The following is a 13538-nucleotide window of genomic DNA, read 5'->3' on the forward strand; positions in this document are numbered from 1 at the left end:
GGAGATGTGTAAACTGTAAAAGTGGTTTGAGTTTAATTTGAACGGGGCTTCCTTTGTTGGTCTTCCATGTTCAGTTGTGTTTGGCACTGTAAGAGAATAAAATGTTTTGATTTATTCCGGAAAAAAAAAAAAAGAATAAAATGTTTTGACTTTTGAGAGCTTGTAAAACACAGAACATGTGCCTCTCTCCATTTAATTTTTTCATTTACTCTTGCTTCTAGCAACAAGAAGGAAAGAGCGAGGTTGTTGGTATTTCTACATATAACCATCAGTTTCAACGCAATCCCACTGAACATTAATTCTTGTTTCTTGCAATTTTATATAAGTTCACATCCCATTTTGTTTGTGAAATTTATAATTTTATTTTTATAAAGTATTCCTGTTGATTATATATAATGAGGAATTCTCAATTAATGGGTTATTTCAATGTACATGATTCAATAGACAAAATAGTTTGAGAAAACCAAGACACATTTGTTATAAATAATTAAATTAATTTTCTTAATATTTACTAATTAGTTATCTAATTCTTATATTAAAATCGGAGGCAGTATTATTAGGGGATATTTTAGAGAAATCTGATCACATTTGTTAGAATGAAAGTAATTTATTTAATTTACTCAAATTGTTAAGCAGCTTTTATATTAAGGATAAGAGGATTATAAATTTATAAGGCATTTTTTTTTAAAAAAATGATTCTTATTATAACTAAGACATTAACTAAATTTTTTTTTAAAAGAATATTCTATTTAAAATATCATTAACTGTATTTTCAATGGCTTATTGAGTGTAACTGATGGTAATAAATATGGGCAATTTTTTCTTTATTTTCAAACAAAGTTAATGACCTAATAATCTCTTTTCAATTTTGATGAGGTGAGTAGAGATAGCTTATAACGAAGAGATAGAAGGCGGTATAAATTAAACACAATATAGGCACGTATAAAAGCAAGCTTTGGATAAAAACTTGTGGTAAACTAACTCTCACTAAAATATATTTAAGCAGCCTACTATGATTAGAAGGTGTTACCAAATCATAATTTTAAAAGTCACTTTATGATTTACGAAGTAAGTAAATAAGAGAAGTTTTATTTTGATTTGTGCGGAAACACTTATGAAAAGTACTTTTTTGGATAACCAAACACTCCTTAAGTTACACTGAGGGAAATTATATGGTTGGTCGAACCATTTAACAAATAATTAAATATTTAAAATTCATAAATACGGTTCAGAAAAAGTGCAAGATAACAGATAATAATATAAAAAAAATTTAAAATTCACATGTACATTAATAACTGCATCCACATCAATCGATAGTATACAAACAAGACACATGAGGTGTCTTTACATATAATAATTAGACATAGCTTCCGGGGATTAAAAGAAAAGACGTATTATTATTTTCATTGTTTGAGGATAACTCAACTTACTATGTAGCTTTTATTAATAAATAAACCAGTGTCTTTTAATTTTTATTGTTATATGAAATATTAAAATAATAATAAATATACTACCTCCGGTCCTTAATATAAGACCTAGTTTGACTCTAATTTTGGTCCTAAATATAAGACTTCAATCCACTTTGTCTCTAATATTTATGTTTTTTTTTTCTAAGGTTGTCCTTCAAATAATGGTAGTTCTAACCAACACCCTTGATTAACCAGGATATTTTAAAAAAGACAACTATTTATTATAAATAACTAACTTAACTTACTTCCTTGATCTCCTCAAATTAGTCAACTAGCTCTTATAATTAGGACCAGGGGTAGTATATCATAATCATATCAAAATAGATATATGTTAAATGAGTTAAACCAACTATTTCATCCAAGCTGACATGTTCAACTTATGAACCTTTTAGCTTTGCCCATGCCAGTAAGTATAACTATGTATTGATTTTGGGAATTTTTATGGCTTTTTTTGAAAAATTATGTATATTAGCATCATTAAATATACAAATTATATGTACCATTGATATTGATTAATGATACTAAAAATAATAGAGTAGGTGATAATTTAAAATAATGGTAGGAAGCGACAAAGATGGAAGTGACAGAGCAACTAACGACCACAAGAATGATTATAATGATAATAGTAATGTAATATGCTTTGTTTCTAGTCAGCTCACAACGTAAATTATTTATCTTGATTCTATAATCTCATCAATTTAAAATGCAAAAACAATAATATAAATATACGTAACAAAAAGGGCACAAGAAAATTCTACATATTTCGTGAGGATCAAGTTAGCTTTCACAAGATAAATATATGTTAGCTTTTGTCAAACTTTCATAACCAAATAAATTATAGTGAATTCTTTTATAGTACTTCAATTCTTTGTTCATACGCAATAAATAAATAAATAAATAAAACAATTATTGAGAGCTGATAACTCAAGTTGATCAAAGCAAGCATCTACTTGCGAAACCTTAAAAAACAAATTCCCACGGCTAATGGGAATTTTAAATTATCCAAAGGAATTTAATTAAAAGTTTTTGGCCTGAGAAGGAATTCAATTTATTGGAAACTATTTCTATATAAGGAAAATTAATTTGTGGATACTTATAATTTTATTAACTGGTTTTTAATCCGATTTCTATCATTTTTTCTTTTTAATTGGAGTATTGCAGTTTTCTCAATTATAGACTTTAATCTCAATACTCATAATATTTTAATTAAAGTTGATAGAAATACTGACTAAGTGACATGTAAGTTGTCATAAAAATATAAAATAAGTTTTTTTAAAAATAAATTAATCGATCAAAATTTATTTATTGTTGACAAAAAATAAAAATTATGATAGTAACTTTCTGTTGCAAATTAATACTGTTTCTCTCAAAAGTTAATAAATTATAAGCATAGAAAGTAAGGCTTATAATTGAAAAAACACTGTAGGGACTTAATAAAAAAAACTATGGCGAGCTAACTAAAACTAATATGAAACTATAAAACTTATAAATTAATTTTCTCTAAATTTTATATTAGATATATAGAAATATATATTTTCAAGCACACAGGATTTTTTTCCCAATAATTAATTAAAGATTTCATCCTCAAAATCTCAGACATGCGTTGTTCCTCCGTCTTTATCTGCCTTCGTATGATTGTATAATTAATTAAAATGAAGTGTACGTGAAAATTTAAAAAATAAAAATAAAAATGATTCTTTCTGACTTGCGAACGTGACATTACATGTGAGATGATATTATATGTCCCCATTCTTTTTTCCTTTATAACCCTCCTGATCATCTAATATTTAGTAGTACTTATTACTTCCAAACATACACTAATTTTTTCATTTTATATTTTAAATAAAATAATTTAAAATATTTTTTAAAAAAATTTTAACTGAGGGTATTTTGAGAAATATATGCCATGTTTATAATTATTACCTAACTTAACTAACTTTCTTAATTTAATCAAAATAGTTAAATATATCATATATTAAAGATCGGATGAGTATTTTTTTTGAATCCTATTATCAAGTATTCTAGCAACCAACTGCCCTGAATCATATTGATGCTTTACGATCATAATGCCTCTCTCCAAGGGACCTTTTTAATAAGGTGAAACTTGAAACATAATTCTCCCACTTTATAATCTTGTTGATCCATCAATTCACCAAGTATCCTCTTGGTCATATGTCTTCATTCTTTTTGTAGAGTTTGGTATACGTTCTTTTCTGGTTCAACGAATTGCAGTTATGCTCATAACTATTAGGGTTCGAGTTTAATTTCTGAATTAATTGATTGATTAATTAATTAATTAATTATGCCATCAGGTCTGTTCATATATACTACATATATATTTTCCCGATGATCTATACGTAACTTATTTTTCTAGAATTATATAGTAAGTGAAATGTCTGGCATGACAGGGTCTGTTTTTTGTGATAAACGCAACTCAATTATTGCAGGAAAAAAAATTAGATGGATCTTTCGTTTGTGATTAGTTATTTATGGTAATGGACACATGGATATTATTGTAGCCGCTGCTGTTCAATGATTTTCTCTTTTTTTTTCCCTTTTGAATTTTTATCAAATTTAGGAAGATTAAATCATTTATGGATGTAGTGTGTGTTTGGCACATGCTTATATCAAAGTAGGTCGAATTAACTGGATCAATTTATTAAACTCATAAATTTGACAAGTTATATATTGGTAGACTCTTTTTTCTAAATAAAAATTAAAAAAACAGAATGGTCCTTATCCGAATTAGAAAATTCCATAGAGTGTACAAATTGTATATATAATAAAAAGTAACAGTGGTGAAAAACATTTGGGAAATATCGGGCCTGTTTGGTTTTCTGTTTTTAAAACAATGTTGAAAAATAAAAAATAAAAATGCAATTAATTTATCAACGAAAAATCAGTAGCATAATAGTCTTTTAAAATTTAAAATAAAAATAATCTTTTAACTAATATTTCTTTAAAAAATTAATTTATCAATGAAAAAAATTACAAATTAAAAAATTTAAATTAAATCTTAATATTCATATCAAATTTTAAATAGTCTAAATTGTATTATAGTGATAAGCACGTTCTATGGTAAGCACGGAACGAGAATTTAGAAAAGAGATAGTTAATGTTATATTTTCATTGGTGAAAGCCTCATTAATAAAGTAACCTGCTTCTCTCTTCTAGGGCTGAGTATTCAATTATTCGATTATGTTATCGATGATAATTGAACTAATTAAATAACCAAAGCGTACATGCTTACAAAACTGAACCGAAACCGAAATGCAACAACTAACTAAACCAAATTAACTGAAATAAATTCGATTAGAGTAGATAGTTTATTTGGTTAGTGGACCTTTTTTGAGCTTTTTCTGTTCCAAACAGCAAAAACAAAAGTCCAAACACTAACAGTCTGTTTGAACTTTGAAGGCATACAAGATCCATAAGAAGACACAAATTGATGACAAATTTAAATTTGAACATAATAAAAGTCTAACCGAATAAAATTACCAGTTACAAGATAACATATAGATATAGTTTACTTTAGATTATTTTAAATTCAAACACAAGATTTATAGAAGATAACATGTAGAGGTCATTTACTTTAGATTATGTTATATACTTAATATAAATATATCGATAAAATTTTAATATAAAAATTACAGATATAATTATAAATGGAATCTAAAAGCGAAAATTCTGGAAGAAGTATATGAGACATAGGGAGGCTGGCTGGTCAAAGAAAAAAGAAAATAGGAGAGAAAGATTTTTAAAAATAAAAAAATAGTTTTTTCCAATAATTTTTGGTTATTTGGTTATAACTGAAATATTTTAACACACTGAACCAAACATCAATAACTAAAATAACCAAAAAAATAAAAACCAAATTAACTAAACTGAAAAAAATGAATTGAGACGAGATTCAGTTCGGTGTTTGATTACAGTTTGGTTTTACTCACCCCCTCCATCACCCCCATCCTCTACCCCCATCTACCCAAAACATTTTGGGGGTAAAAGCTGAACCGTTTTTTTTAATCAATAATCTATCTTTACTATTTTTTCAGTTGTATCTAATATCCTAAAATAATTTTTAGTGAGTAGCACTTAGTATCTAGCAAGATGCACTTTGAAATATTTTTCTAGTAACACTCAGTATCCTAAACTAAGTTTAGGATACTGTGTGTTACTAAAAAAATAATATAAGATGTTAGATATACTAAAAATTAATTTAGGATATTGAATACTATTGAAAAATATTTTAGGGTGCCGCTTGTATATTAGGTGCCATTGGCAAAATACTTGGAATTTTAAATGTATTTAAAGTAATTTTAAGAATTGAATACAACTTAAAAAAATACTTTAGCGTGAAAAATGTTGGGTTAAAAAAAAAAGTAGTTCAACCTGTAGTTTTGCACTCAAAAGAGAGTAGTTTTGAGTATAGGAGAGATAGAGGATGGGAGTGGTAGAGGAGAGAAGCAGGGTTCACTAATAAAGCATACTATTTCATCATCTTTCACTTACCATTTTAGATAATTTTTTTTAAAAATAATGATTTAGATATTTTTTTTTTCAAAACTTATTGTTAAAAATTATTTTATAAAATTGTTCTAGGAGCATAACAATGGACAATAAAATCAAGGGATGAGGTACATTTTTATCCCGGAAGTGTTCATGTGGGAGCTATGGGTGTCTGAAAGTTTTTTAGGTCTCAATGTCATCCTGGAAGTGTAAATTTCATAGCAATGTCGCCCCGATCTAACTTTCAACTCACAGTCAACGTTAAAATTACATGGTGTGAGGCAAACTAACACAATGGTATATTGAATAAAGACACATAGGTGATGTTTTGATGATGTCATCTGTAATAGGTGGAAATAGGTAAACAAAAAATAAGATAAAACCATGAAAACTTGTTAAAATTCTATTGGGCAGAACTAGGAGAGTTGGGAAAAAAGAATAGAAAGAATGAGGGCAACGGATTAAGGAAGGAGTGTGAAAGGGAGAAAGTAAATTAGGGCAAGGGAAAATTGAATAAGTACGATAGTGAGAAGCTTGTGGACTCTGATTGACATTGCGATCGAGTTAGGTGAAGAGATATCAGATATAGTGCAATCCATGTGAGGAGGGAATCACATGCTAAAGAGATCAGATATTCATCTAATAAAAGGTAAGGAATCTTTTATTTTGAAGAATAAGTTAAATTTGTAGGTTGTGTTTTGTCATACAGTGTTTTTCCTTTTATCACTCTTTTGATTTTTGTCTATTGCTGTTATCTGCAATATTATTTTGTCCTTTTGTATTAATATAGTATTTGGCTGAGATGGCATCGACTGGTGGAGGTGGTCTCGATAAGTTGAAGTGGGATGTTAGAGTTTGTTGAGTCAGTTTAATGAGACAAAGAAGCAAATTGAAGAAACTAGGAGGTGTATTGAGGGTGAGTATATAAGCATCAAAGGGTCATTAAGTGCTCTTGTGGATAGGTCTAGGCATAAATCTAAAGCAATAAGTTCGGATGCTTCTGGGTTAAGGTGCAAGAACAAAAACAAGGTTGAAGTTAATCGAGCTAAGAAGGGAAAGGCTATTGTTGAGGAAGTAGAGGAAGAAAACAAACAGGACTAGTTTGAGAGAACTATTGAATTAGACAAGGAACCAGCAAAGTTAGAAGAGAGAAGGAGGAAGATTTGGGATGATGAACATGTGGATGTGGATGTGGGTAAGATTCAACATGATAATGGGGAAAATAATGTGTTAAGTGGAGGTGAGAAGGAAGAGTAAGATAAGAGTAGTGAGAGGGAGAGAGAAGATACTGAGAGTGCAGAAGAAGATAGTGAGAATGGGGAAGAAGATAGTGACAGTGACAATAAGGAATTCGAACCTAGAGGAGAGGCTTTCTTGATTTCTGATGGAGAAAAAGACAGTGACTATGAAGGGAGGATGTTGACATACAGTTGGGCCTAAGGCAAAGGAACGGGTCTTTACCCAAAGTGAGAGGTGAACAAGTAGGGAATGGGCTGGATGGTAGGCCCTTTTTTATGGTGGGAACGAGCTATGAAAATAAGGAGGAGTTATTAGGAGCCATTGATAAATATATAATAAGTGTGGGTGTGAAGTTAAAGCTCATTAAAAGCAAACCATTTAGAGTGAAGGCCGTGTGTGATAAAGGGTGTCTATTTGTCCTATATACATATGAAGATGGGGCCAATCTAGGGCTGTTATTGAAGACATTAAGCTTGGAACATAGATGCACTAGGGTTTTCAAGAACCCAAGGGCATCATTCAAGTGGTTGGCAACATATTTTAAGAGGAAAGTTCAAGAAAGGCCATGGTATAAGGTTGCAAACATGAAGAAGGATGTGAAAGATGAGTTCAAGCTCCATGTGAGCATGTACAAGTGCAAAAGAGCGAAAAGGTTAATAATGTAGCAAATGAAAGGGAGCTACGTGGATGAGTTCAAGAACCTTGAAACTAACTATGATGAATTGAGGACATCTAATCCTGGCTCAGATGTCACAGTTGAAGTGAGCAAAGAGGCACTTGAAAATGGTAGAAGAGTATTTAGCAGGATGTATGTGTGGTTCATGGCTACGAAGGTAATTATGCACTTTTGCACCTATAATGTTAATTGAATTACTTGAGATGTTAATTTAACTACTTTTAATGTTACTTTAATTACTTTTAATGTCAAATTAATTTTTCTCTATTGTTTCATTGGGTAGATTGGATGGAAGGCTGGTTGTAGGCCCATCATATATGTTGATGGGACCTTTTTAAAGGGAAATACCATAAGGATCATGTTAACAGCAATTGGAGTTGGTGTTGATGATTGCTTGCATCCTATTGCTTTTGGGATCACACAGAAAGAAAACACTCAGAATTGGAAGTGGTTCTTGGAGTGGTTGAAGAAGTCTTTCGATCTTGGAGAAGGAGAACGTGTCACTGTCATCTCAAACATACAAAAGGTAATATTGATTGAATTTGGGTATATTATGTCATAAATTAGTTTATATTGTTGAAGGTAATTACTATTATTAAGTTGTAATTCAATTAACTTGAATGTAGGGGTTGCTTGTGGTTGTGTCTAGTGTCTTGCTTGAGATAGAACATAGGTTGTGTGCTAGGCACATCTATGCAAATTGGAGCAAGAGATGAAGAGGTGGGGAGCTAAAGAAGAAGTCTTTTACATGTGCTTGGAGCACATTTGAGGAGGAGTTCAATGACAACTTGAAGGCTTTAAGAGCACTAAATGAAGATGCAGCAAGGGCACTTTTAACTTACCCAGTACAATTACGGGTAAGAGCTTTCTTTAGCACAAGATCTTTGTCATGGATGGTAGATAATAACATTAGTGAAAGTTTCAATGCCCGGATTGATGATCATAGATATCTACCTATAATTAGGATGATACATGGAATTAGAGTGAAGTTAATAAGCAAGTAGACTGAGACTGAAAAGAGTGTAGACAAGTGGAGAGGGAACTTTAGTCCTAAAAGTATCAGTCTGTTTGAACAAAACCAAGAGTTGCCTAGGAAATCTAGATTGTTCTTTAATAGTGATGATGGGTATAAGATATGTAAGGGTGATGATAAGCACACTGTTTTTATAACAAGAAAACAGTATACTTGTAGGGCTTGGGATTTGACAGGTATACCTTGCCAGCATGGAATCTGTGCCCTATACCACATAAAGATTGATCCTTTTACCTAAATCTAAAGGTTTGACCATAAGGACACCTTCCTTAGTAGTTATAGAATCAAATTTTAACCTATTAAGGGTAAGAGTTTTTGGAGGATTGATCACTTTCAGCCTATAGAGCCACCCCCTATTTGTAAAATGCTTAGTAGGCCGAGGAAAAAAAGGACCTAAACTGAAGAAATTGACAGAAGAAGAAATGTTTTCAACTCTCAACCAGGGGTGGGAGAAGGCAGTGAGGGTGCATCTAATTTGCCTCTACCTCTACCAGAGAAGTTAAGCAAAAAAAGAGGTCCTTCACATTGTACAATCTGCCAACAACAAGGCCATAATAGAGCAACTTGCAAAGAAGTCGGTATCATAAAACTAAATTTGGGCACTTTTCTAATTTCTTCATATATTCTGTGAATTACTACTTGTTATAAACTTTTTTTTCTCAGAGACCAAAATAATCCACCCTAATGACAATATACAAGAGAAGAAAGAAGGCTCACTCTAATATCACTGAATGCACAGAAACCCCACAATCTCAACCAAGCACACGATAATCTGAAGTGACCTCTAGGCCACATGGTGGAAGAGCGTTTTACAGGACTCGACTTGCAACTGGCATGGGAGTTACGATTGATGAAACTATTGGAAAGATAGCATATAATGTATTACTTGTTATGTTTATGTGGTTTAATTTATAACATGTTGTTGCATTTAACATATTATAATTACCATTTTCCTTATTTGTGATATAGCCTGGGCTGGATTCACAAGTTGTGCTTCATGAGGAAATAGGACAAGATTATATGGCTCACCATGCAGATGTGGAGATACGGTTTTCCATGCCTAATAAGAGGAAATTGAGGTCACAGAGTAGCTCTACTACTTCCAGCAAGCAAGGACAAAGGGTGGTTTAATTTCAAGGTGATAGTGCAAGTCCTCATATGCCATCTAAACTCTCATTTACTCCTCCAAGTTTGACTTGGAGAGGACAATTGGCTGTAACTACTTCAACTCTTTTAGCACACAAACAAGCAATGTCTGTTGTATATTCTTGAAAGAACATAGTTCATAGGAGAGGGAAGGGAAAGTAGTTCCATGTAGACCAATTTGTAGTATTTTGTGCTATTGTGGGACATGTAAAATCAGTTTGCACTTTTGCTAATTGTCACACTAACATCGGATCATTTTGGATTACATATGATTTGTTGGTTGACTTCTCTATGATGTAACATGCTGTGTGAACAACTTATTTAATCACTGTCAGGTTATTTTTATGTTACTCATGTCTCTAATGTTACTTAGGTTATTTTTATGTTACTCATGTCTCTAATGTTACTCAGGTTTTTTTTATACTCTCGACAATTAAATTAACTCATTAATAGATGTTTTATGGTTTAATTAGTCATTAAACTTTTATGAACAAAGAAAATTGGACATTTTACATATACTTCCAATTTCACATTTTTCCTATTGACAAAACTTGCCATTTTATCTTATATTCAATTACTTATCACTTCTTTGTCTTATTCTATTAACACTTATCGATTAATTTCTTACCTTATAGGTGTTTAATTAATTATCTTAATCTAGATTTCTTGTCCATTATAATTATCTTAATCTAACTATCCTTACATGTTGCAAATCTATTGAAATAGACCAACAATAAATCAGTAGCCTTACTATATTTCATTGACAAAAATATCAACATGTCATTGTCATTATATTTAACTCTTACAGTTTCTAGTCAAACTAAATTCCATGCTCCAAAATAGTCAGTCATCCTAACATTCATATCCATTCTCCTGTCCCACATTATTCACATTTTAAGTCAATATGAAAGCAAATAACATGACCCAAGTCACAGCCAGTGCACATAATGCCATCTTCAATCTTCGTTCTGCCTTCTCCACTCTCTTAGTTATGCAACTCATCTCAACTTCAACATCAGGGCGACCTTTATGGCCATCAGCCATGCTCTACCTTTCATTTCTATCAAACATCTTATCCAAAATGTCTACTAGTTAGTTTATCAACACCGCCACCCTCTCCCCTATCTGTTCATTATACCATTGGAAAAATCCACACCCACCTCCCTGAAAAGATTAAAAAAAAATCAACTTGACAACTTTACTAGAGACAAGGTCGAAAAATAAATCTAAATAAGCCATTCACATCAGAGACTCCACACCGCAATTACACACCCTCGTCAGCCTCTCTTACCTGTTCATAGTTCCCACATCCGAAGAACCTCCTCCCTGGGTTTGCATTGTCCAAGAAGTTCACAGGGGAGACTCCACACCGCAGTTGCATATCCTCCTTAACCCATCTTTGTTTACCTCTACTTCATGCTGTCTCACAAATCTGACACCCCTCCTTCTTATTGTTGTCATTGTTGTCGCAGATGTTGTCGAATTCTTTGTCTCATTTAATCCTTCACCTGCCTTTCTTTCTTTGACTTCCTCTGGTCTAGGTTTGCTCCTTTTAACCTAGCATTTGTCATTAATGAGGGCTGACCTATGTTCCATTTTTTGTCTACCCTTTATTTCCAAAATCATACCTGTTATCTTATGTGGGCATATATCTTACGTGGCAAATGACCGTGAGTTGAAAGTTAGATCCGGTCGACATTGCTGCGAAATTTACACTTCCAAGGTGACATTGAGGCCAAAAAAACTTCTGAACACTCATAGCTCCGACATGAACACTTCTGGAGTAAAAATACACCCTATCCCTAAAATCAAATAAACTCATTGTTTTTGCGAGCTAGTTGAGATTTTTTTTTGACATTATTTGATTTAAGATCTCAATTCGTTTAACTACTAGATGATTTAAATAGATCAATCAACTTGTTTATTACTTAAAACTCTTATTGGGTTGACTTACCACAAATCAAGACGTGCACATGACAGCAAAAAATTTCTTCTCTTTGAAACACACACTTCTTAAATCAAATGGAGAAAAAATAATTCTTATTTAGATTAACAATAAACTAATTGGATGTGGTTCAATATGCATCTCATGCACTTGGATTATAACAAATTTAATTTCATGAAAAGGACAAAAATCTTTTGTGTGTGATTGTCAATCTTTTTTCTTTTTCATGAACTTATGTGTGAGTGGGGCTATTTAAAATTTACAAATATCTTTTATTTTTTATTATATTTCAAGCCATATTTGATAAGACAGTTAAGCCATTTTTCACATGAGTTTATAAAAGCTACTCATTTTATGAGAGTATTGTAATATGTCCTAAATTTATATCGGGAAAAAAAACCTTAATGTCTTTTTATTTGCCAACCACTATGTTGATACGCTAATTAAAATTAATGCAATATATTTTTTTTTTCTTGTAGTGGTGAGGTGGACAAGGAAGTAAGTGGAGCCAATGCAATTTCAATAACTATTTTTTTTGCTATAAATTTTTATTTTGTATTAATTGTAGATGAATTTTTCAAAATTCTATCTTAACTAACTATTAGTGTGTAGTCGTCTGGCAAAAAAAAAAAAAACTACTAATGTATAAGTCCTTTTTTTAACTAGAAAATCATACTTCAATTACTAATATAAGAGAATAAAACAGACAATTTTACATAAAAGCAAAAGGGAAAAAAATAGACAGCAACAAAATGCAGTCAACAAACAAGCTAGAGAGTTGACAAATTAGCCAATGCCTTCCCTTTTAGCCTCAGAACTATGCTAGCCAGAACTGCAATCTTAAGCAAGAGTGGCTTCACGAAGGATGATAATAGCTAGAGGAGGTGGAGATTCCAAAATCAGACCATTAAGTCCCAACTCCCTTGAAGCTATAGAAGCCAAAAGGTCAACAGAATCATTTCCCTCATGAGGAATGAGAGAAAAGGAAAAGGAACTTCGATCAGTCACTAAATCAAAGATCTCAGCAAGTAAACCATGTAGTAGCCAGGGGCAAAACCGAGATGATTTCTGAATTAAAGCATCAAAGAGGTCTTTGCAATCCATCTCAATGATAATAGGAAAGCATTGCCATTGCTCAGCTAGAAGGACAACTTTATGGACAGCTAGAAGCTCTATATCAAATGTAGAGGAAGCATTTACTTTTTCAGCCCAACCTTTAGAAAATGATCCCTCTGAATTCCCACAAATCACCCCAATGCCAGCTTTGCCACTAGTTTTGCAAAAAGCACCATCACAATTAATCTTAAAAGAATTTCCTCGTGGTTTCCCCCACTTAAAAGAGGTTTTAGATTCCACGTAGGTTGGTGCTATAGGAAATAGGGAATTAGCATCCCAATGCTCATACATAACCTAATTAGTCATCTTAATTGCATCTTCAGGCCTCAAAATAATCTGTTCAAAAATACATTTACAATGCAATTTCTAGATAGACCATAACATAGCTCCAATATAAGCTTTCTCATA

General features: G+C 31.6%; 1 protein-coding gene across 1 annotated transcript; it reads right to left on the bottom strand.

The window, feature by feature from the left end:
- Window positions 1–12854: 12854 nt before the first annotated feature.
- LOC114739240 (uncharacterized) lies at window positions 12855–13421 on the bottom strand. Its single transcript, XM_028927289.1, has one exon. The coding sequence runs from the start codon at window positions 13419–13421 to the stop codon at window positions 12855–12857; it is 567 nt and encodes a 188-aa protein (XP_028783122.1).
- Between the last annotated feature and the right edge of the window lie 117 nt (window positions 13422–13538).

Source organism: Neltuma alba, unplaced genomic scaffold (genome assembly GCF_004799145.2).
Source record: "Neltuma alba isolate B1F8T4 unplaced genomic scaffold, ASM479914v2 tig00002821_pilon, whole genome shotgun sequence".
Taxonomy (NCBI): Eukaryota; Viridiplantae; Streptophyta; class Magnoliopsida; order Fabales; family Fabaceae; genus Neltuma; species Neltuma alba.

Coding starts and splice junctions, on each gene's coding strand:
- LOC114739240 (XM_028927289.1), bottom strand. CDS start 13,421: ATGTATGAGCATTGGGATGCTAATTCCCTATTTCCTATAGCACCAACC.